At 37.8% G+C, this 26,926-nt stretch overlaps 2 protein-coding genes across 2 annotated transcripts; one reads left to right on the forward strand and one right to left on the reverse strand.

Moving 5' to 3' along the window:
- Window positions 1-647: 647 nt before the first annotated feature.
- LOC138330695 (uncharacterized) lies at window positions 648-15,864 on the reverse strand. The gene is made up of 3 exons (XM_069278235.1): window positions 14,777-15,864; window positions 14,017-14,536; window positions 648-875 (listed from the first exon to the last, which is right to left on the reverse strand). Exons 1-3 carry the CDS (start codon window positions 15,862-15,864, stop codon window positions 648-650), a joined length of 1,836 nt encoding a protein of 611 aa, XP_069134336.1.
- An 8,505-nt stretch (window positions 15,865-24,369) lies between these two features.
- Window positions 24,370-25,158, forward strand: LOC138330696 (uncharacterized). Its single transcript, XM_069278236.1, has one exon. The coding sequence runs from the start codon at window positions 24,370-24,372 to the stop codon at window positions 25,156-25,158; it is 789 nt and encodes a 262-aa protein (XP_069134337.1).
- The last annotated feature ends 1,768 nt before the right edge of the window (window positions 25,159-26,926 follow it).

A 26,926-nucleotide genomic window follows, 5' to 3' on the forward strand; every position in this document is an offset into this window, starting at 1 on the left:
TCATCTCTCTCATCATCTAACAATACCCTGTCATCTCTCTCATCATGTAACAATACCCTGTCATCTCTCTCATCATCTAACAATACCCTGTCATCTCTCTCATCATCTAACAATACCCTGTCATCTCTCTCATCATCTAACAATACCCTGTCATCTCTCTCATCATGTAACAATACCCTGTCATCTCTCTCATCATCTAACAATACCCTGTCATCTCTCTCATCATCTAACAATACCCTGTCATCTCTCTCATCATCTAACAATACCCTGTCATCTCTCTCATCATCTAACAATACCCTGTCATCTCTCTCATCATGTAACAATACCCTGTCATCTCTCTCATCATCTACCAATACCCTGTCATCTCTCTCATCATCTAACAATACCCTGTCATCTCTCTCATCATCTAACAATACCCTGTCATCCCTCTCATCATCTAACAATACCCTGTCATCTCTCTCATCATCTAACATTACCATGTCATCTATCTCATCATCTAACAATACCCTCTCATCTTTTTTCATTATCTAACAATACACTGTCATCTCTCTCATCATATAACAATACCTTATCATCTCTATTATCATCTAACAATACCCTGTCATCTATCTCATGATATAACACTAACCTGTCATCTATCTCATCATCTAACAATACCCTCTCATCTCTCTCATCATCCAACAATACTCTGTCAGCTCTCTCATCTGACATACAACGTAATCCTTCTTATCATCTAACAATACTCTGTCATCCTTCTTATTACATAACAATACCTTGTCATCTCTCTCAACATCTACCAAGACCTTGTCATCTCTCTCCTCGTCTAACAATACCTTGTCATCCATCTCATCATCTAACAATACTCTGTCATCCTTCTTATTACATAACAATACCTTGTCATCTCTCTCAACATCTACCAAGACCTTGTCATCTCTCTCATCATATTACAATATTCTGTCATACATCTCATCATCTAACAATACCTTGCCATCTTTCTCATCATCTAACAATACCTTGCCATTTCTCTTTTATCATCTAACAATACCCTGTCATCTCTCTTATCATCTTCCAGTAATGACATTTCATTTTTTCATCATTCCATTATTGTTTACAGTTATTACATGATGTATTTCTCTGTTTTCATCTTTCTTTATTCCTTCATAATTTTTTGAAGTCGTTATTCTTTGGTACATCCTCAATATTCCAGGGGTTACTATCACTGTCGTTACATCCACCTCTGGACTATATCATAGCAAATCTGAAGGCTCTGTCTACGACATTGGATGAAGCAGTTAATTTGGTCCGTTGATGTAAACAAAAGAAATCCAATAACGATCCATTGTGGTTGACTTTGTAGCTCTCTGTAATCTTCTAAGAATTTGTTTGCTGGACTCTGATTGGTTTGCAGCTCGCCTGGTCTGAAGGGCCAGTGAGCTTATGTCATTGTGTGGCATCCATCATTGGTCTGTTGTCCATCAGCATAGAGTTCTGCATGGATTGTAACTAACTTTGTCCAGAAATATCCTTGGGGGAAGGGGGATAGAGTTTGTATAAATCTTAGCTATGACCCAATCTGGGGCAGAAAAGATGGGACCCAATAGGGGAAATAGAGGTCAATCATTTTAATCACTACTGGACATAGAGCTCTGCATGTAATGTAACCAAATTTGCCCAGAAACATCCTTGGGGGAAGGGGTGTTTGTATTAAATCTTTGTCAATCTGGCTTTTAACTTTTAACATATTACAATTTCTTTTTTAAACTAATCATTGTATAGAACTCATATTGCACTAACAACTTTTTGGGTGGGAAATCAAAATTTTACAAATGGTGGAGTTGGCATCCTGAGGACTGAGGGGCAGGGTTCTTTAAAAACAACTTTCTCCTCTGAAACCAAATATTGGATAACACTCATATGCACTCATATTGCATTGGTAGCATCCTTATGGGATGGGGATTCAAAATGATGTTGTTTCTTTTAGATCTAGTATCTAGACCTAGCCTAAGAATGAAACTATTAGCTAATACCTCATTGAAGAATTATTTTATTAGTATGCAAAGTAAAGATTTTATTACTGTAATTTTACTTTTTGTATTTAATGAAAAAGTGGGAGAAATGATGATTTTATAGATAAATGAAAATAGGGATTTTATAGATAAGCCATGAATAAGGATTTTTTGTATTTAATGAAAAAGTGGGAGAAATGATGATTTTATAGATAAATGAAAATAGGGATTTTATAGATAAGCCATGAATAAGGATTTGATGAATGATGCAGCAATAAGGATTTTAAATAACTTAGAAATAAGTAGTTGATTAATGTGGCAGCAATTAGGATTTTAAATAAGTTAAAAAAATGAATTTGATAAATGATTCAGCAACAAGGATTTTGAAAAAGTTAGAAATAAGTATTTGATTTACAAGGTAGCAATAAGGATTTTGAATAAGTTAGAAATAAGGATTTGATTTACAAGGAAGCAATAAGAACATTAAATAAGTTAAAAATAAGGAATTGATTTAATGAGGCTGCAATTAGAATTTTAAGTAATTTAGAAATAAGGATTCTGTTGACAAGGCAGCAATTCGAATTCTAAATGAGTAAGAAATAAGGATTTGATGTACAAGGAAGCGATAAGGATTTAAAATAAGTTAGGAATAAGGATTTAATTATTGATGCAGCAATAAGGATTTTGAATATGTTAGAAATAAGTTTTTGACTAATGATGTAGCAATAAGGATTTTGAATAAGTTAGAATAAGTTTTTGATTTATCATGCAGCAATAAGGAATTTAAACAAGTTAGGAATAAGGATTTAATTAATGATGCAGTAATAATGATTTTGAATAAGTAAGAATAAGTATTTGATTCATGATGCAGCAATAAGAATATTAAATAAGTTAGAAATAAGGATTTGATTAAAGAGGCTGCAATTAGAATATTTAAGTAAGTTAGAAATAAGGATTCTATTGACAAGGCAACAATTGGAATTCTAAATAAGTTAGAAATAAGGATTTGATTAAAGAGGCTGCAATTAGAATATTTAAGTAAGTTAGAAATAAGGATTCTATTGACAAGGCAACAATTGGAATTCTAAATAAGTAGGAAATAAGGATTTGATTAACAAGGCAGCGATAAGGATTTTAAATAAGTAAGAAATAAGTATTTGATTAATAATGTAGCAATAAGGATTTTGAATAAGTTAGAAATAGGTGCTTGATTAAAGATGCTGCAATAAGGATCTTAGATAAGTTGAAAATAAGTATTTGAATAATGATGCAGAAATAAGGATTTGATTAACCAGGCAGCAATTAGGATTTTGAATAAGTTAGAAATAAGAATTTGATTTACAAGGATGCAATAAGAATTTTAAATAAGTTAGAAATAAGGATTTGATTTACAAGGAAGCAATAAGAATTTTAACTAAGTTAAAAACAAAGATTTGATAAATGAGGCTGAAATTAGAATTTTAAGTAAGTTGATGAATGATGCAGCAACAAGGATTTAAATTTTAACTAGAATTTTAAATATATAAGAAATAAGGATTTGATTTACAAGGCAGCAATTAGAATTTTTAATAAGTAAGAAATAAGGATTTGATTAAAGTGGCTGCAATAAGAACTAAGAATAAGTTAGAAAGAAGGATTTGATTTACAAGACAGCAATAAGAATTTAAACTTACATTAACAACTTATAAACACATTATAAAGAAGCGGAAATAGCTCTAAGTTCACACATTATAAAGAAGCGGAAATAGCTCTAAGTTCTTGTCATATCCTCATGTCATTCTTAAAATCATACATGTACATCATTTGTTGTATATACATATCTCATTCATTATTTATGGGCCTCATTAAAACTACTTTACAGGTTTTTATTACATCATTTGTTGAAGGGTTAAAGTAACAGCATGTAATAAATTTCAGGTTGAATATTTCAGAGAGCTTTACTTATCTCCTGTATTACCATAGATATCATTAATGAAAATATATTAACAAAGGGAGACAATCCTTATAGACAAGTTTGCTAACAGGTAAGGTGAAATAGAAGCTCATTGAAGCATTCCTTTTTGTTATATTAAAGGCCCAATATATGTAACTTTTCAGTTTTTTTATGCAATCACAAACATATACAATGATCGAACATTGTACCAATGCCCTAGAGTAAAGACAAAAGATGTGTATTATGACAATATTCAGTGCATTGATCGTCTTGTAAACATACCCGCCATCTTGAAACAGTCGTCATTGCAAAACCTGCAATTACCAAAGTGTTTTGTATATAGGCCTACACATGTTCTACTGCCGATAACATATTTGTTTCTGTTTTTCCCGTGCGAAGTCGATTGGGTCACGTGATATTTAAATTGAGACTTTCTGTGAATTTCATCATATCATTTTAGTTAAATTTATTGTAGGCCACATTAATTTTTTTAATTTTTTTTTTCCCAAACTTCACATTTGGTCTCAGTAACAGCTAAGCTGGCATTAGTCAACACTTTAACAATTAAGACCTTTCTCTGAAGGTGGCTTGCTTCTTCTTGCTTTTTTATATATCTTTATATTGAAAATATTCCATATATAAATCGTGTTCACATGTTGAAATTCATCCTTGATACTCAAGCTCCAGGGGTTACTTTCAGTGTTGTCATATCCATCCCTGGACTATCTCATAGTAAATTTTAAGGTAGTTCAGAAGGAAACCCTGACCAGTCACAGGCCTACAGAGATTTCATTTTATGTACATCACTAGGATTGAATAAGGGTACACTCTGATTGCCTGTGTTGCCTTCAAAATGCGAGTCTCTCTCTCTGATATCTTCAAAAGAAATCTTTAAAGGCTTGTGATTGGTCAAATATTTTCTCCTGAAAATTCACCTTTCAACGGTTTAACAATTCCTGGTATCAACCAACAATAATCAATAACTGTTCTATTATATGACACAATGCCTATAACACAAGCTTAACAGTACCAATTGAAACTTGTTTGTTTATTGTGATTTATGCCTGATGATCGACAATGCCCCATTTCAATTGGTCAAAAATTCCCTGTATCTATTTAAAGCGAGGTTACCAAATTAACACTAGTTAATGTCCTATGACACTAGTTGATGTTCTATGACACTAGTTGATGTCGTGTGACACTAGTTGATGTCCTGTAACACTAGTTGATGTCCTGTGACACTAGTTGATGTCCTGTGACACTAGTTATTGTCCTATGACACTAGTTATTGTCCTATGACACTAGTTATTGTCCTATGACACTAGTTGATGTCGTGTGACACTAGTTGATGTCCTGTGATGCTAGTTGATGTCCTGTGACACTAGTTATTGTCCTATGACACTAGTTGATGTTGTGTGACACTAGTTGATGTCGTGTGACACTAGTTGATTGTCCTATGACACTAGTTGATGTCGTGTGACACTAGTTGATGTCGAGTGACACTAGTTTATGTCATATAACACTAGTTGATGTCGTGTGACACTAGTTGATGTCATGTGACACTAGTTGATGTCCTGTGACACTAGTTGATGTCCTGTGACACTAGTTGATGTCGTGTGACACTAGTTGATGTCCTGTGACACTAGTTGATGTCCTGTGACACTAGTTGATGTCGTGTGACACTAGTTGATGTCGTGTGACACTAGTTGATGTCATGTAACACTAGTTGATGTCGAGTGACACTAGTTTATGTCATATAACACTAGTTGATGTCGTGTCATACTAGTTGATGTCATGTGACACTAGTTGATGTCGTGTGACACTAGTTGATGTCGTGTGACACTAGTTGATGTCATGTGACACTAGTTGATGTCGTGTGACACTAGTTGATGTCATGTGACACTAGTTGATGTCATGTGACACTAGTTGATGTCATGTGACACTAGTTGATGTCATGTGACACTAGTTGATGTCGTGTGACACTAGTTGATGTCGTGTCACACTAGTTGATGTCATGTGACACTAGTTAATATCCTTTGACACTAGAGGATGTCATGTGACACTAGTTGATGTCGTGTCACACTAGTTGATGTTATATGACACTTGTTGATGTCATGTGACACTAGTTGATGGTGTGTGACACTGGTTGATGTTGTGTGACACATGTATAGAGGACATTGTATGACACAAGTTATTTGACAGACATTCATTATAATAAACCTATCTTGTGACAATGTTAATATTCCTTTATAAACTCTCTACTCACAAGGTAGTAAACAGCTAGATCAATACCATCCTAGCTTCCATATACATAGGCCCTCTTGTTGGGAGGTGGTGAATTATTTATTCAGCTCCTGAAATATTTATCCTGCAAAAAATGTTATGATTTTAACTGAAATTTTATAACGTAAGTTACCAGCATCAGACACTTTCAGATGAAGTATAATTTGTGTAGTTAAGTTTGAATTTTATGAATGACAATGATATTTTGTAAATTACGTGGTTAATTAGGGATTTTCTTATGGACTTGTACCTCTCGTTGGATAACCTCTATCAGGCATTAAAGGGGTTACTAAAAGTTGACATGGGTTTTTTTATGTTTTATGGGTAATTCTAGGGGTGACTACAGGTTAAGTGGGGACATTTATAGTGGTAACTACAGATTATGTGGGGACATTAATGGTGATTACTAAAGGTTAAGTGGGGACATTTATGGTGGTAGGTTAAGTGGGGACATTTATGGTGGTAACTAAAGGTTAAGTGGGGACATTAATGGTGATTACTAAAGGTTAAGTGGGGACATTTATGGTGGTAACTAAAGGTTAAGTGGGGACATTTATGATGGTAACTAAAGGTTAAGTGGGGACATTTATGGTGGTAACTAAATGTTAAGTGGGGACATTTATTGTCATAAATAAAGATTAAGTGGGGACATTTATGGTAGCTACTAAAGGTTAAGTGGGGACATTTATGATGGTAACTAAAGGTTAAGTGGGGACATTTATGGTGGTAACTAAAGATTAAGTGGGACATTTATGGTGGTAACTAAAGATTAACTGGGGACATTTATGGTGGTAACTTAAGGTTAAGTGGGGACATTCATGTTAGTAACTAAAGGTTAAGTGGGACATTTATGGTGATTACTAAAGGTTAAGTGGGGACATTTATGGTGGTAAATAAAGGTTAAGTGGGGACATTTATGATGGTAACTTAAGGTTAAGTGGGGACATTTATGGTGGTAACTAAAGGTTAAGTGGGGACATTTATGGTGGTAACTAAAGGTTAAGTGGGGACATTTATGGTGGTAACTAAAGGTTAAGTGGGGACATTTATGGTGGTAACTAAAGGTTAAGTGGGGACATTTATGGTGGTAACTAAAGGTTAAGTGGGGACATTAATGATGGTAACTAAAGGTTAAGTGGGGACATTTATGATGGTAACTTAAGGTTAAGTGGGAACATTTATGTTGGTAACTAAAGGTTAAGTGGGGACATTTATGATGGTAACTAAAGGTTAACTGGGGACATTTATGATGGTAACTTAAGGTTAAGTGGGAACATTTATGTTGGTAACTAAAGGTTAAGTGGGGACATTTTTGGTGGTAACTTAAGGTTAAGTGGGGACATTTATGGGGGTTACTAAAGGTTAAGTGGGGACATTTATGGGGGTTACTAAAGGTTAAGTGGGGACATTTATGGTGGTAACTAAAGGTTAAGTGGGGACATTTATGGGGGTTACTAAAGGTTAAGTGGGGACATTTATGGTGATAACTAAAGGTTAAGTGGGGACATTTATGGTGGTAACTTAAGGTTAAGTGGGGACATTTATGATGGTAACTAAAGGTTAAGTGGGGACATTTATGGTGGTAACTTTAGGTTAAGTGGGGACATTTATGGTGGTAACTAAAGGTTAAGTGGGGACATTTATGATGGTAACTAAAGGTTAAGTGGGGACATTTATGGTGGTAACTAACGGTTTAGTGGGGACATTTATGGTGGTAACTTAAGGTTAAGTGGGGACATTTATGGTAGTACTAAGGTAGTATAAGGTTAAGTGGGGACATTTATGGTGGTAACTAAGGTTAAGTGGGGACATTTATGGTGGTAACTAAGGTTAAGTGGGGACATTTATGGTGGTAACTAAAGGTTAAGTGGGGACATTTATGGTGGTAACTAAAGGTTAAGTGGGGACATTTATGTGGTAACTAAAGGTTAAGTGGGGACATTTATGGTGGTAACTAAAGGTTAAGTGGGGACATTTATGGTGGTAACAAAGGTTTAGTGGGGACATTTATGGTGGTAACTAAAGGTTAAGTGGGGACATTTATGTGGTAACTTTAGGTTAAGTGGGGACATTTATGGTGGTAACTAAAGGTTAAGTGGGGACATTTATGGTGGTAACTAAAGGTTAAGTGGGGACATTTATGGTGGTAACTAAAGGTTAAGTGGGGACATTTATGGTGGTAACTGGGACAAGGTGGTATAAGGTTAGTGGGGACATTTATGGGTACTAAAGTTAAGTGGGACATTTATGGATGGTAACTAAAGTTAAGTGGGACATTTATGGTGGTAACTAAAGATTAACTTGGGACATTTATGGTGGTAACTAAAGGTTAAGTGGGGACATTTATGGTGGTAACTAAAGATTAACTGGGGACATTTATGGTGGTAACTAAAGATTAACTGGGGACATTTATGGTGGTAACTAAAGCTTAAGTGGGACATTTATGGTGGTAACTAAAGATTAACTGGGGACATTTATGGTGGTAACTAAAGATTAACTGGGGACATTTATGGTGGTAACTAAAGATTAACTTGGGACATTTATGGTGGTAACTAAAGGTTAAGTGGGGACATTTATGATGGTAACTTAAGGTTAAGTGGGGACATTTATGGTGGTAACTAAAGCTTAAGTGGGGACATTTATGGTGGTAACTAAAGATTAACTGGGGACATTTATGGTGGTAACTTAAGGTTAAGTGGGGACATTCATGTTAGTAACTAAAGGTTAAGTGGGGACATTTATGGTGATTACTAAAGGTTAAGTGGGGACATTAATGTGGTAACTAAAGGTTAAGTGGGGACATTTATGGTGGTAACTAAAGGTTAAGTGGGGACATTTATGGTGCTTACTAAAGGTTAAGTGGGGACATTTATGGTGGTAACTAAAGGTTAAGTGGGAACATTTATGGTGGTAACTAAAGGTTAAGTGGGGACATTAATGTGGTAACTAAAGGTTAAGTGGGGACATTTATGGTGGTAACTTAAGGTTAAGTGGGGACATTTATGGTGGTAACTAAAGGTTAAGTGGGGACATTTATGGTGGTAACTAAAGGTTAAGTGGTTATAGTGGGGACATTTATGGTGGTAACTAAAGGTTAAGTGGGGACATTTATGTGGTAACTAAAGGTTAAGTGGGGACATTTATGGTGGTAACTAAAGGTTAAGTGGGGACATTTATGGTGGTAACTAAAGGTTAAGTGGGGACATTTATGGTGGTACTAAAGGTTAAGTGGGGACATTTATGGTGGTAACTAAAGGTTAAGTGGGGACATTTATGGTGGTAACTAAAGGTTAAGTGGGGACATTTATGGTGGTAACTAAAGGTTAAGTGGGGACATTTATGGTGGTAACTAAAGGTTAAGTGGGGACATTTATGGTGGTAACTAAAGGTTAAGTGGGGACATTTATGATGGTAACTAAAGGTTAAGTGGGGACATTTATGGTGGTAACTAAAGGTTAAGTGGGGACATTTATGGTGGTAACTAAAGGTTAAGTGGGGACATTTATGGTGGTAACTAAAGGTTAAGTGGGGACATTTATGGTGGTAACTAAAGGTTAAGTGGGGACATTTATGGTGGTAACTTAAGGTTAAGTGGGGACATTTATGGTGGTAACTAAAGGTTAAGTGGGGACATTTATGATGGTAACTAAAGGTTAAGTGGGGGACATTTATGATGGTAACTAAAGGTTAAGTGGGGACATTTATTGTGGTAACTTTAAGGTTAAGTGGGGACATTTATGGTGGTTACTAAAGGTTAAGTGGGGACATTTATCGTGGTAACTAAAGGTTAAGTGGGGACATTTATGATGGTAACTAAAGGTTAAGTGGGGACATTTATGGTGGTAACTAAAGGTTAAGTGGGGACATTTATGGTGGTAACTAAAGGTTAAGTGGGGACATTTATTGTGGTAACTTTAGGTTAAGTGGGGACATTTATGGTGGTAACTAAAGGTTAAGTGGGGACATTTATGATGGTAACTAAAGGTTAACTGGGGCATTTATGGTGGTAACTAAAGGTTAAGTGGGGACATTTATGATGGTAACTTAAGGTTAAGTGGGGACATTTATGGTTGTAACTTAAGGTTATGAGAGGACATTTATGGTGATAACTTAAGGTTAAGTGTGGACATTTATGGTGGTAATAAAAGGATAGGTGAGGACATATATGGTGGTCATAATGATGTCACTGTAATAATGATATCACTGTATTAATGATGTCACTGTGATAATGACGTCAGTGCGATAATGACCTCAAGGTGATAACAATGTCGCTGTGATAATGATGTCACTGTGATAATGATGTCACTGTGATAATGTCACTGTAATAATGATGTCACTGTTATAATAATGTCACTGTGATAATGATATCACTGTGATAATGTCACTGTAATAATGATGTCACTGCTATAATTATGTCACTGTGATAATGATGTCACTGTAATAATGATGTCATTGTGATAATGATGTCACTGTAACAATGATGTCACTGTGATAATGATATCACTGTGATAATGATGTCATTGTGATAATGATGTCATTGTGATAATGATGTCACTGTAATAAAGATATCACTTTAATAATGATGTCACTGTTATGATGTCACTGTGATAATGATGTCTCTGTGATAAAGATATCACTGTGATAAAGATGTCACTGTGATAATGTCACTGTGATAATGATGTCACTGTGATAATGATGTCACTGTGATAATGATGTCACTGTGATAATGATGTCACTGTGATAATGATGTCACTGTGATAATGTCACTGTGATAATGATGTCACTGTGATAATGTCACTGTAATAATGATGTCACTATGATAATGTCACTGATAATGATGTCAATGATATGTCACTGTAACAATGATGTCTCTGTGATAATGATGACACTGTGATAATGTCACTGTAGTAATGATGTCACTGTAACAATGATGTCATTGTGATAATGATGTCACTGTAACAATGATGTCACTGTGATAATGATATCACTGTGATAATGATGTCATTGTGATAATGATGTCATTGTGATAATGATGTCACTGTAATAAAGATATCACTTTAATAATGATGTCACTGTTATGATGTCACAGTGATAATGATGTCACTGTAATAATGATATCACTGTGAAAATGATGTCACTGTTATAATGTCACTGTTATAATGATGTCACTGTGATTATGATGTCACTGTAATAATGATGTCACTGTAATAATGATGTCACTGTGATAATGATGTCACTGTGATAATGTCACTGTGATAATGATGTCACTGTGATAATGTCACTGTAATAATGATGTCACTATGATAATGTCAATGTAATAATGATGTCACTGTAACAATGATGTCTCTGTGATAATGATGACACTGTGATAAGGAAGTCACTGTGATAATGATGTCACAGTTATAATAATGTCACCGTGATAATAATGTCAATGTAATAATGATGTCACTGTAACAATGATGTCTCTGTGATAAAGATATCACTGTGATAATGATGTCACTGTAACAATGATGTCACTGTAATAATGACGTCACTGTAATAATGACGTCACTGTGATAATGTCACTGTGATAATGACGTCACTGTGATAATGTCACTGTAATAATGATGTCACCGTAATAATGACGTAACTGTAATAATGATGTCACTGTGATAATGACGTCACTGTGATAATGATATCACTGTTATAATAATGTCACTGTGATAATGATGTCATTGTGATAATGGTATCACTGTTATAATGATGACACGGTGATAACGACGTCAATGTGATATTAATGTCACCATGATAATGATGTCACTTTAATAATTATGTCACTGTAGTAATGTCACTGAAATAATGTCTCTGTGATAATGATGTCACTTTGATAATGATTTCACTGTGGTAAAGATGTCAATGTGATAATGACGTCACTGTAAAAATGACGTTACTGTGGTAATGCCGTCAAGGAGATGCTAGTAATGGTGAAGACACAAGTGAGATGTCAGCTAGTATTCCGAATCGGCAGAAGTGGGTGTCAACACAGATGATTCGACATGGTGGGACCCTGCCGTGGTGTTGAAGACAGAGAGGTCGGATCCAGAACAGCAAACCGCAACAGACAGATGTTACGGAATGAGTGTCATTTGTTCTCGAGGGATGAGAATGATGTTGGATATACCCCGACTCTGAAGATGAAGACTGAATTGACTGATAATGACCCAGTAACCGTATCGTACTATCCCACCTCCACTTTACTATGAAGTCAAAGATTACATCATTGATTTGGTCAACAAAGGATGGATAGGGAAATCAGCATCGCCATATTCTAGTGCTTTAATAATAATAATAAAATCTTTTATTTAACCAGGGTTACATATTTAGACAAGTCTAATTTACAATATGGCCCTGCATCAATATATACAGTTATCACAGACAACAGTTTAATACAGACAACACCTTAATTAAAAAGGCATATACATTCATATCAACATATTGGTAGAAAGTATAAAACTAAAATTGTGAAAATACATCCTTTAAATATTTTTGTTTAAAAACAGCAACACTGGGAGCATTTCTAATATCATTGTTCAATCCATTTAGTACATTGGAACAAGTGTAAACAAATGAACGCTTAAAATAACTTGTTCTAGCATTAGGAATATAAAACTTATTTGAAATTGAAGATCTTGTATTTCTCATACTAACATCCTTAATATAGGTAAACATGTTACTGAAGACACTAGGAGTATCCCCATGTAAAATTTTGTAAGCAAGAACAGCTTTCCTAAAAATAAAATAGTTTTCTATTGGCAGCCACTTCAACTGAGTAAAAAGTACTTTGGATGGTGTTAAAATATCTCTAACATTTAGTAAAACTCTTGCTGCTCTTTTTTATAGCTTGCACAATTTATGAATATAAGATGTGTTACTGGCCTCACTCCAAACAACAGAGCAATATATGAATTGTGGAAAAACTATACTTTGGTAGACTTTTTTCAGAACATCATTTGACATAAATGGCCTTAGCCTTTTCAGAACACCAATCTTTTTTGAGACTTTCTTTGATACATAGTCAATATGGTCTTTCCATGAAAGACAACGGTCAACAAAAACTCCAAGGAGTTTTGCACAATGTACAGATTCAATATGAAAATCATTTATATTTAAATTCAACTCTCGGCATTTGGATAACCTCTGTGCTGATCCAATCACCATGCACTGGGTTTTGTTCAAATTCAGACTAAGTTTGTTTTCTCTCATCCACTTGATTGTACAATGTAAATCATCTTTCATTTGTGCCTCTAAAAGATCTACTGACTTATTTCTCACACTTTGTGAGGTATCATCGGCATACATAATTACAGTAGAATGTTTAAGACATTTAGGATAATCATTTATATTTAAAATAAACAGCAGTGGCCCAAGTATTGAACCCTGTGGTACTCCAATATCTATAGGTTTAAAATCAGACATGACATCCTTGTAGCTTACTGCTTGTGATCTGTTTGTCAGATAAGACTCAAAGAACCTTAATGAAAGAGGTGATACAGCATATGATTTAAGTTTATGTAAAAGAACAGCATGATTAACAGTATCAAAAGCTTTTCGAAGGTCGATAAATACAGCACCAGTTAGAAAACCTTCATCAATATTTTTAAGCCATTTATCTACAATATTAACTAAAGCTGTATCAGTAGAATGATTTGGACGAAATCCAAATTGACAATCACTTAAAAGTTTGTTCTTAGAAAGAAAATCATACAGAGTATTGTGAACATGCTTCTCTAAAATCTTACTAAGAACACATAATACAGAAACAGGTCTGTAGTTATTGACCAAGTTGGATTCACCAGCTTTAAAAATAGGAGTAACCTTGGCCTTCTTCCATTCAGAAGGAAAAGTTCCATTAGAAATGGACATGTTAAACAAAAAGGTCAATGGTGACACAATAGAGTCACCGGCTATTTTAAGTAGTTTCACTGAAATACCATCAACGCCAGTAGCCTTACCATCAGCCATTTTCTTGATTTCACCCAGAACAAAATCTGGTGTAATATTTGGTATAAAATAAGGACTGTCTGTAACAAAATTATCTACTGTTGGTAAACTATCATCAAAGGTTTTACCAATTACAGATCCAATATTACAGAAAAAATCATTAAAGGCATTAGCAACTTCTACTTTTTCAGAAATAGTACTTCCGTCAACTTTTAAATTAACGGTCAATGTTGATTTTTTACTAGGTAAAAATTCCTTTATCTTTTTCCACAGTTCTTTAGAATTCTTAGAACATTGCATAACAGATTCATCTAAATAGTTTTGTTTGGCTTGCCTAATTTAAAAAAGAACTCTGTTTCTACAAGCTTTGTACAATGGCCAATCAGATTCTAAGTTAGAACATCTGGCTTTGTTATGCAGATAATCACGATTATGCATTTCATTTAGAATATCGTCATTAATCCATTGAGAAGAATGTGCTTTAACTCGTTTTTCACACAAAGGTGCATGTTTATTTATAACACCCAGAAAAAGATCTTTAAATGCAGTCCAAACATCATCTATATCTTCAAACACCTCAATAGAACTCCAAGGAACCTTTTGCATGTCAGCAGTCAGGTCTTTTAGGTTAACGTCCTTGAATTTCCGGTATTGGACAGTTTTGTGAGAGTTAAGGGACCTTCCCCTAAGCTTACGGATAGCATATACAAGGTGATGGTCACTACATCCCAAAGGAATAACCCCGGAGACAATATGCCCAATAAAGTCTGATGTATAGATATGATCTATGAGGGTACTTGAGTCTCTGGTTTCCCGCGTTGGTACAGTGATTTGTTGCCGTAGGTTGTATAGCAACATCAAGTCTTTCAGTTTAAAAGATTTCAGTTCATCAACATTGAAATCCCCGAGTACCACTAAGTTATTCTTTTCCGTGGACAATTTTTCCATGACCGAGTCAAATCGGTCATACCAGTTAGCTAATTCATTCGGTGGTCTATACACTGTGACACACGTAATTGGTGAGGAGTTGTTATGCCTAATAGTAATAGATAGTAGTTCCAGGTCAGTTTCACAATACTCAGCAGCTGAGGATAATGTATTAAGGACATATGTAACAACACCTCCACCACGCCTGTTCCGGTCCTTACGATACATACTGTATCCAGAAACAGAAAGTTCACCATCTTCAATTGAGTCATCCAGATGACTCTCAGAAATTGTTAAAACATCAAAAGTTTGGTTTCTTAGTAAAATTCTTATATAATCCAATTTGCTAAGAAGACCTCTCACATTCAAATGTGCAAATCTTAGTCCTGGAGGTAAATTTTGAACCTCTTTGTCAGATGACTGATAAAAATCATAAAAAGTAGACATGTGGTCCACACACACATCACATAGCCATTCCAGACCAACAGGTGTGGTTTGGTCAGTAGTGTTCACGCAGGTAGAGTGGACAATTGTGGGACAGCCAATACAGGTAACAGTCTCACTTGAGTGAACTTCCATACTACATAATCCGCACCCAGTATTGTTGTCAGGAGGTCCTGGGTTCAGATTTACATCGTTAGAGAGTAGTATATACAGAATGAAAAGAAACTGAATAGTATTCACTCTCCTGCTGTACTGACTTTTCTTTTTGAGTCCATTCAAGAAATAAGACATGATGATATCCGCACCAAAACATTTGATTTCCAATGATAGAACAGGAAAACATGTTCCGGGGGTGGTAATAAAATTCTCTGCCAGTTTTTGGTTAAACAAACCACCTCTAAACATGGTAAAAACAATTCAATTCAGGAGCACTACAGTAAGGCATCCACTCCCGGCGGCCATCTTGAGTCTGTGTGCGGAAGAAGGATATGAGTTTGCGACTGTGCGTAGATAACAGGGCTGTAAAACAGAAGACGGTACCTAGTCGACGTCCAATTACACGGATACAGGACACGTTGCACAGTCTGGGCAAGAACACCTGGTTTTCTACAGTAGACTAAAGGAAGGTCTACCACCAAGGATTTATGAATGAGACCTCTGTTCCCTATTCTGCATTTATAACGCCATGGGGACTATATGAATGGCTCCGAATACCATTTGGTCTGACTTGAGCACCGGGTGCTTTTCAATAATTCATGGAGGAAACATTATCAGATTTGAGAGATGAGATATGCATTCCCTACCTTGATGATGTTTTAGTTTTCAGACGTGATCTGGACCAACACATCGAGGATGTTCGTGGAGTACTTGGACGACTTCGAGAAAGGGAAATTAAACTTCAACCACCAAAATACATGTTGTTTCGACACGAAGCATGCTTCTTGGGACAAGTAATATCTGCAGAAGGTTGTAGGGTCGACAAGAATGATATCCAGGCAGTCAGCGTGTTAAAAGAGAAAACACCGACCAACATAGGTGAACTGAGGAAGATGTTAGGTTTATTGGGATATTACAGAAAGTATATCTCTGATTTTAGCCGTCGTGCCAAGCCTCTCTATGATTTGTTGAAAGAAGAGGAAGAAGCCGTTACGGAAGGGTGGCTAGAAATCATCAAAGCAGGAGATCAGATGGACAGACGCACAACAGAGTGCTCTAGATGATCTGATTGATTGTCTGACCAGTGCCCCGGCCATGGCTTTTCTTGATTTCGAGAAACCTTTTGTTATTCACTGCGATGCATCATTGGAGGGTTGGAGAGACAGGCTAATGGTAAGTTGGTAGTAGTGGCTAATGGATCCCATGCTTTAAGACCAGCAGAGATGAACTACCACTCCAGCAAACTGGAATTCTTAGCACTAAGTTGGGCAGTTACAGAAAAATTCCGTGATTTCTTGTACTAAGCACCTTATTTTGATGTATACACGGATAATAATCCGTTAACATATGCCTTAACGACAGCAAGCAGACAACGTTGGATGGCTGAGTTGGCGGATTACAAGTTTCTGATCCACTACAAGCCAGGAGTGACCAATACTGCCGCAGATGCTTTGTCCAGACTTCCCATGAACATAGAGGAGTATGCAAAACAATGCTCAGGTACCTCGGGGATGGAAATGCTTGTCGCCCTATCACAAGTGATGCGTGATTGTGAGACTCAAATGGGCTGGGAAACTACCATTTCCTCCGTGTCTACAAAGGTTGAGCAAGGTTCTGAAGAGGAGTTCTTAGAAAACTCTGAAAGTTAAACTATGAAAAAGACTGAATTGGTTCAGGCTCAGGTGAAAGATGCAGCATTAAGACAACTGAAGCAACTGCTAAAAAAAGGGCAGCGACCGAGTCGAAAACAGCAGCAAGTAGTAGGAGTGCAAGTAAAACTCTGGCTCCGAGACTGGGTTCGTTATTCCCTTCAAGATGGGTTGATTATCCGTTCCTGTAAGTTGGTAGATGGGCGACACATATCACAAATCTGCATTCCGGAGGGTCGTCGGTCTAAGATGTACAAAGAGCTTCACGAGAAAATGGGACATGTAGGTACAGATCATGTGGTTGCACTAGCTAGGGAAACGTTCTTTTTGCCGGGAATGGCAAGAGACATTGGCCATTATGTTCGGAATGTTTGTCAGTGTTTGAAGAATAGAAGACCTAATGTACAACGAAAGGCGGAACACAAATTGAGTTGATTTTCATAGATAACATGCATCTTGAACGTTCCAAGGGGGGCTATGAGTACATTCTAATGACTGTCGACCATTACACCAGATTCGTCCAAGCCTATCAAACACGAAATAAATCAGGAAAAACAGCGGTGGACACAATATTTAATGATTTCATTCAGAGATTTGGTTTCCTCGCACGAATTCATCATGACCAAGGCAAGGAACTTGAGAATGATCTGTTCCGTTACTTACAAAAGTATAGTGGTGTAGCGCACTCAAGGATAACATGAGATGATAACATCACATCCCTCAGGTAATGGTCAATGCGAAAGGATGAACCGTACCATCTCGGGAATGTTAGGAACGTTATCTCGAGTTCAGAAAGTCGACTGGAAATCTCATCTGAATCAAATAGTCCATGCATATAATTGCACAGTGCATGAATCAACCGGTTATGCTCCATTTTAACTTCGATATGGGCGGTCGCCGAGACTACCGGTTGATAAAATGTTCAATATTTAGCATTCAGGCGCACCGAAGACTGTACAGAAGTGGGCTGAAGATTAGCAAGAAGCCTACAAATTGGCTCAGGAACGAATATGCAAAGCTGCCAGGAAATCCAAGAAATATTATGATCAAGGGCTTTAGAGCACCGTTTTGAAACCTGGAGATATAGTGCTTGTTAGGAATCTGTCCGAACGTGGAGGTCCTGGTAAGTTGAGATCATTTTGGGAGAAAAAAATACATATGGTACAGCGCAGAATGTCAGAAAATTCTCCAGTTTATGAGGTCAAAGCTGAAGATGACACAGGAAAATTGCGGGTTCTGTATCGTAAACTGTTACTTCAATGTGACTTTCTGCTATTTGAGGGAAGGCCGAAATCGTTGAAGGTACCAGTTTATCGGAAGAAAAGAAAGAAGCGGCCTACTCAAGTCAAAAGACTTCCAGAGGATGATCCAGGCACAACAGGTTCAGGTGAGGCGTTACAAGACGACATGAGGAATATGCAGGTACAGTTATCAAAGTGTTCCAGAAAATGATGTCACTACAAGACGACATGAGGAATATGCAGGTACAGTTATCAAAGTGTTCCAGAAAATGATGTCACTCTGGACGAGGGAAATCAGTCCATGGGGCCTATCTCAGAGGAAATGTCAAACGGGAATGGCACGAGGGATAATGCATCCAGGTCATCTACAAAGAAGCCGTCATCAGAATTAGGAAGTGACAATCAGTATCGTTCTTCGGGTCCGACGACAAAAACAGAGGATGACTTATGAAAATCGTCATTCAGTGTTTGGTAATTCTGGTTATAAGCGTCGGGTAAAGCAGTTCTGTTACTAATTACTTGTTGAACTTATTTTACGTGTACTAATTTGGGATGAATGAAGTATAGCTCGAAACTATGTAATAACCAAAGACGCTAGCAGATTCACTAGGTCATTGTGACCACAGAGCGAAAATCTAGATAGTTGCAGTTATTGCAGAAGTACAGGAAACCGGCCAATACTTGTATTTCTTACTATCGATCAGGTATTTGGCACTGACAAGATATGTTCTTAAGATTTCAACACTCTTGCCTTAGAAGTGAATTTAGCGCAGCTGAGTTGGATCTCTGCAAAGTGGTTATGTTTGTACTCCAATGTCGAGGACGACTTTAAATAATTGGGGGGGGTGTGTGACCGATAGAGGGGTGTGTGTGACCAATAGAGGGGGGTGACCAATAGAGGGGGGTGTGTGTGACCAATAGAGGGGGGAGTGTGTGACCGATAGAAAGACTTTTATTAGGGTGGGGGGTACCATATCCTTTTATAAAGTACTGGAATTTGGTGGACTGCTACCTTGAGCAGAAAGGGGAGTTAAGAAAGTACCTGGATGCTGACGGTCTTTTCAGCCTCGAGAATAAAACTGTTTTCACACAACTTCGCCTCTGTGTTTTCAGATCAAAGATCACAGCTAGACCCTTTTATGCGGGCTACATAAACAACATAACGGCAAACGCAAACATGCGTACACACCTACACATGGTCCTCAACATTGCTTCATGTTTCAGTGAAGTTATTTAGCAGTTAAGAAGGAGTTACCTGAAAGACAGACAAACCGACAGACAGGCAAGTCAATTCAATATAAACACCCCCCCCCCTCTTGCCACTGAACTCTTTTTTGCGCAGAATGGGGGTGGGGTGTAGCAATGTCTTGATTATATTACATTTTCAAATGGCCTTCTTGATAATTCTGAAGTTTGTTCAATGTGTCTGAACTAACATAAAACATTTATGAAACCATTTTGGGGAAAAGACTGATTTAATACTATTGAATAACTATTTATGTGTATAGCAAAGATTATGACTGTTATCTCACTTGCCCTAAGTTTTCCCTAAAATGACCAAAATTGATATTTTGGTGGTATTTTGACAAAATAGTTATCTTAAAGTACTATAAAATATTCTGCTATACACAATTAGCATACTTAATGCTAAAATAATAGGAATTAAAAGGTGATATACCTTTAAACTTGAAGTTCTGGATGCCAAAGGAGGTATTATTGCATATTTGACCATATGACCTTTTCCCGAAAGTGGATGACTTACTGAACATTTTGGTATATGGCGTCAAACTTCATCAAGAAGTGCCCACGGAACCCCCAAAACCCGACATAAGCCACCGGACTACTTTGATAATGATGTCTTTGTGATAAAGACGTGGTTGACGTTATCAACAATTGACGCCACGATTACACCGCAAGAAGACATGCCGTTACTAAAGCCAATAGATAGACAAATCATCATAAAATTCAGAACCTCGAACATGCACTTACCTATAGAAACTGGAAGATGGACTGGGACCCCTGAAGAAAATAGAACTTGTAATCTATGTTTTACTGATATTGGAAATGAATATCATTATTTGTTTCAATGCAGTAATGAAATGGTGAAACGTTTACGAGAAATGTATACACCAAGTTACTATTATAGAAACCATAGTGTTATCAAAGTTATCAAAATGAAAGGCCTGTTTACTCTATGTAACAATACTGTTCTGACAAATATATGTAAGTTTTTGAAAAAATTTGAAAAACTATTGATTGAGCATGTACATCACTAATACATATTGTAATGCACTGTTGCGCTATGGGCCCAATATACTTGTATGTTTATATTATGTATAGTGACCTCCTGTTACATACTTGGATGTCTGAGAGTGAAATAAAGTCTGAATCTGAAACGTAATTGTCTTCAGGTTCAAAAGGTTAGCGAGCGCAATTTGTCATACCTTAATTAAGGGTTGTCAAAAATATCTTACGTATAAGCCGGTGACAAATTAGTGAATTGTGGGAGAAAATGATGTCACTGTAATAATTATGTCATTGTTATAATGACGTCACTGTAATTGTGATAATGATGTCGTAAATTCACTTAATAATGTCAATCGGTAATGATTAATAAAATAGAATTTGAAACTCCTCCTGGACGTTTGAAAACTAATTAGGATGAAACACTGTCCAGAACCATTAAAGTTAAGTGAAGGATTCAGGATTTTTCCATCAGCAATAGTCTGAAACACGGAGACTGTATCCGGAAGCTAACAATCATAATTGTCCCGTCATTGTGGTATTGATAGTGAATTGTTTTATGATAGTCAAGTAGTGGACATACGTACTGGTGTTCCGGATATACCGGATGGAACCTACTTTCGTCACTACAATATCCCCGAAGGATGTCCGGGTTCTAGTAGCTTCCCATACTCCCGGAACATGTCTCGATGGCCAGGTGCCGAGTGGTGAAGGTACCTCGACATAAATTACCACAAGCCTCTAGGTCACACGTTCTAACCCTGTGTGCAGAAGTGGTCAGTTACTGACTGCTAATTTTTCTCCTGGTACTCCGGCTTTCCTCCGTCAATAATGTACTTAGATGACCCTGGCTGTGAATGGGACGTTACACCAAACAAACCAAACTGAAAGATCATGAACTTTACTTTGGTCGATATTTACCCCTGTTCTCCACATAATCTATGTCTGATGTAATAAGGTCACGACCTTTACTCTGGTCGATATTAACCACTGTTCTCCTCATAATCTATGTCTGATGTAATAAGGTCATGAACTTTACTATGGTCGTTATTTACCCCTGTTCTCCTCGTAATCTATGTCTGATGTAATAAGGTCATGAACTTTACTCTGATCGATATTAACCACTGTTCTCCTCATAATCTATGTCTGAAGTAATAAGGTCATGAACTTTACTCTGGTCGATATTTACCCCTGTTCTCCTCATAATCTATGTCTGATGTAATAAGGTCACGACCTTTACTCTGGTCGATATTAACCACTGTTCTCCTCATAATCTATGTCTGATGTAATAAGGTCATGAACTTTACTCTGGTCGATATTAACCACTGTTCTCCTCGTAATCTATGTCTGATGTAATAAGGTCATGAACTTTACTCTGGTCGATATTAACCACTGTTCTCCTCGTAATCTATGTCTGATGTAATAAGGTCATGAACTTTACTCTGGTCGATATTAACCACTGTTCTCCTCATAATCTATGTCTGATGTAATAAGGTCACGAACTTTACTCTGGTCGTTATTTACCCCTGTTCTCCTCATAATCTATGTCTGATGTAATAAGGTCATGAACTTTACTCTGGTCGATATTTACCCCTGTTCTCCACATAATCTATGTCTGATGTAATAAGGTCACGAACTTTACTCTGGTCGATATTAACCACTGTTCTCCTCATAATCTATGTCTGATGTAATAAGGTCATGAACTTTACTCTGGTCGATATTTACCTGGTCGATATTTACCCCTGTTCTCCTCGTAATCTATGTCTGATGTAATAAGGTCATGAACTTTACTCTGGTCGATATTTACCCCTGTTCTCCTCGTAATCTATGTCTGATGTAATAAGGTCACGACCTTTACTCTGGTCGATATTAACCACTGTTCTCCTCATAATCTATGTCTGATGTAATAAGGTCACGAACTTTACTCTGGTCGTTATTTACCCCTGTTCTCCTCATAATCTATGTCTGATGTAATAAGGTCATGAACTTTACTCTGGTCGATATTTACCTGGTCGATATTAACCACTGTTCTCCTCGTAATCAATGTCTGATGTAATAAGGTCATGAACTTTACTCTGGTCGATATTTACCCCTGTTCTCCTCGTAATCTATGTCTGATGTAATAAGGTCATGAACTTTACTCTGGTCGATATTTACCCCTGTTCTCCTCGTAATCTATGTCTGATGTAATAAGTAATGTTCACAGAAAGTGTTCGCCTCCAGTTGGACAAACATTCACATGTAGTGTATTCATGTCTACATGTTTTCTAAACACAGCGAGCTTTATTGTCTATCGCATTGACATATATACACAACTCGATATGGACAGCACGAAGTTATTATAAGTCTGTAAAGTCCACAGTTTAACATTGTCTTCAGTACAGAGTTGTTCGTTTGGCTGGGTGCAGGCTATCACAAGCCCTCCATCTCGAGATCAACATAACACACATGGGACGGTCTGTGGATTTTCTCCGTGTACTCCAGCTTTTCTCTACCATCCATGTATGTCGCTGACTGCTAATGTGACACGGTACAAAACCAAACATAAAACTAAAGTTGTGCCCTATCTTAATTATATTTCTCGTCAAATGTCTCAGGGGAGACAACCTTCATAGCTGGTCTCGCTGATTGAACCGCTGTGTGCTTGGAGAGATATCAATGGAAATACTACAGACAACCTGTCTCCCCTCTTTCTTCTCCAAACACACAGACGTTAGCCTACCCCAACCAGTATCAACACTAATTGGATTTCTTACCAATTTTAAATTAATGTAAAGTCTGCTAGACTTTTTCAAGGACGGACGTCGCGAAGTGAATGAGGCGAATTGAAATCTTAAGGTAAATTACGTTTTCAAGCAAACTGTTCATTACATAACAAATCGGAATAGAAAAAGTTACGTCGCAGCATTTGAGAATGTAAGATCTGCTTTGCGGAAAAGGAGTAAATGAAGTCATTAGCCCCTTTTGACACGGCCTGTTCCCGTGGAGAAGGGCACCATAAGTAACTAGCTATGAGCCCTCGCATATGGTCGAGGCATTTCAACCACTCCGAAAACTTCGTCGTGTGGTCTTTCAATGTCAACGACATGCTCCATTAACCACACGTGTTTAGTTGACTGTGAAACGAGTATTGACCAAACACTGCTCAGAACCAAGGAGGCTAAAGGAAGTTAACGTGTGACCCTACCTAAATTGGTACGCTACCAAAATAGGTTCACTTTTGATATATATGAAGCAGAATTTTCAGTTTACCATCTAAACATATGATAACAACTGTCCTGAACAAAAATTAAAGTGTTAATAGTGAAATGTGACATTTTTCATGTGTCATATTCTATCCTTATAACGGGATAAAAATATTTATTTGTGTGTCCCCAATCAGCCACCGTACTATCCTGTTGCTTAGTATCTCTATATAAACCTGAAAATATAATGAAATTGTGAAATACTCCGAGAAACAACGTCGTGCGACAACCCTAAAAACACCATATATTTTAAAATAAGCTATGGGGACCAAACGTTCACCAGGTATGGGGACCAAATGTTCACCAGGTATGGGGACCAAACGTTCACCAGGTACGGGGACCAAATGTTCACCAGCCATGAGGACCAAATGTTCACCAGCCATGGAGGCCGAATGTTCACAAGCTATGGGGACCAAATGTTCACCAGTAATGGGGACCAAATGTTCACCAGCTATGGAGACCGAATGTTCACCAGCCATGGAGGCCGAATGTTCACAAGCTATGGGGACCGAATGTTCACCAGTCATGGAGGCCGAATGTTCACAAGCTATGGGGACCGAATGTTCACCAGGTATGGAGACCGAATGTTCACAATCTATGGGGACCGAATGTTCACCAGCTATGGTGACCAAATGTTCACCAGCCATGGGGACCGAATGTTCTCCAGCCATGGAGACCGAATGTTCACCAGGTATGGGGAACAAATGTTCACCAGGTATGGGGAACCAATGTTCACCAGCTATGGTGACCAAATGTTCACCAGCCATGGGGACCAAATGTTCACCAGCGTATGGAGACCGAATGTTCACCAGCTATGGGGACCAAATGTTCGCCAGCGTATGGAGACCGAATGTTCACCAGCTATGGGGACCGAATGTTCACCAGCCATGGGGACCGAATGTTCTCCAGCCATGGGGACCAAATGTTCGCCAGCGTATGGGACCGGATCACCAGCCATGCTACAAACGGCAATCCATAAACTTCAGAGAAAGCACGAATTCTCATTGGCTGATACGTCTGCTATTGATCTGTGTAACAAATTCCCATTGACTTGTTGTAATGACGTGATGTTTGTATACTATATCGTTTTGTATCATTATGATGTCCAATACTTTTGTTATTTAACAATAAAATATCTTACACTTCAAAGTTCACCAGTTGACGCCAGTTTTGGGATGTATCTTGCCACATGTTTATTGTTTGCATCGTTTTTGTTTTATTTCAGATAGGGTCTTGTTTGATTTTGTATCAGAATCCTGACAATTTTGATATCGTTTTACGGAAACTCAGAAATATCCCTACGACTGACTACCATACACGTTTTTGCCTTGGTATGTTGTCTCCAAAGTCCTTCATACAACCTTCAATGGGCCCTGAAGGTCATACGGAGTCAATGCACTACGTGACCTTTATGTATCCCTGACATTTGACCTTATGATCTCGTACAGGTGATTGCTATCGATCTTTCTGACAGTGTGTTCACCAGCGGGTTATCGATTGTCAGGAAATAATACGGCACCGAGAATATCAGCATGTCTATCGCGGATACTGTACTTAGAAACTCAACGGTACGGTACTGAACTTCATTGCTCTCATCTTCATCGCCGTACTTATCGCAGCGATGTCACTTCGCTCTCATCTTCATCGTCGTACTGATCGCAACGATTTCACATCGCTTTCATCTCCATCGGCGCACTTATCGCAACGATGTCACAGCGCTCTCATCACCATCGCCGTACTTATCGCAACAATGTCACATCGCTCTCATCTTCATCGCCGCACCTATCGCATCGATGTCACATCGCTCTCATCTTCATCGCCGTACTTATCGCAACGATGTCACATCGCTCACATCTTCATCGCCGTTCTTATCGCATCGATGTCACATCGCTCACATCTTCATCGCCATACCTATCGCAACGATGTCACATCGCTCTCATCTTCATCGCCGTACTTATCGCAACGATGTCACATCGCTCTCATCTCCGTCGCCGTACTTATCGCAACGATGTCACATCGCTCTCATCTCCGTCGCCGTACGTATCGCAACGACGTCATATCGCTCTCATCTTCATCGCCGTACTTATCGCATCGATGTGTCATCGCTCTCATCTTCATCGCCTTACTTATCGCAACGATGTCACATCGCTCACATCTTCATCGCCGTACTTATCGCAACGATGTCACATCGCTCACATCTTCATCGCCGTACTTATCACAACGATGTCACATCGCTCACATCTTCATCGCCGTACTTATCGCAACGATGTCACATCGCTCTCATCTCCATCGCCGTACTTATCACAACGATGTCACATCGCTCACATCTTCATCGTCGTACTTATCACAACGATGTCACATCGCTCACATCTTCATCGTCGTACTTATCGCATCGATGTCACATCGCTCTCATCTTCATCGTCGTACTTATCACAACGATGTCACATCGCTCTCATCTCCGTCGCCGTACTTATCACAACGATGTCACATCGCTCACATCTTCATCGTCGTACTTATCACAACGATGTCACATCGCTCTCATCTTCATCGTCGTACTTATCACAACGATGTCACATCGCTCACATCTTCATCGTCGTACTTATCACAACGATGTCACATCGCTCTCATCTCCGTCGCCGTACTTATCACAACGATGTCACATCGCTCACATCTTCATCGCCGTACTTATCGCAACGATGTCACATCGCTCTCATCTCCATCGCCGTACTTATCACAACGATGTCACATCGCTCACATCTTCATCGTCGTACTTATCACAACGATGTCACATCGCTCTCATCTCCGTCGCCGTACTTAT

Source organism: Argopecten irradians, chromosome 9, assembly GCF_041381155.1.
Source record: "Argopecten irradians isolate NY chromosome 9, Ai_NY, whole genome shotgun sequence".
Lineage (NCBI taxonomy): Eukaryota > Metazoa > Mollusca > Bivalvia > Pectinida > Pectinidae > Argopecten > Argopecten irradians.

Coding starts and splice junctions, on each gene's coding strand:
- LOC138330696 (XM_069278236.1), top strand. CDS start 24,370: ATGGGGACCAAACGTTCACCAGGTATGGGGACCAAATGTTCACCAGGT.
- LOC138330695 (XM_069278235.1), bottom strand. CDS start 15,864: ATGTCTTATTTCTTGAATGGACTCAAAAAGAAAAGTCAGTACAGCAGG. Junction 14,537..14,776: donor CCTTGGAGTTCTATTGAGGT/GTTTGAAGATAT, acceptor TTTTTAAATTAG/GCAAGCCAAACAAAACTATT. Junction 876..14,016: donor ATAACTACAGACCTGTTTCT/GTATTATGTGTT, acceptor TTATGTAATAAG/AAGGATGACAGAGTATTGTT.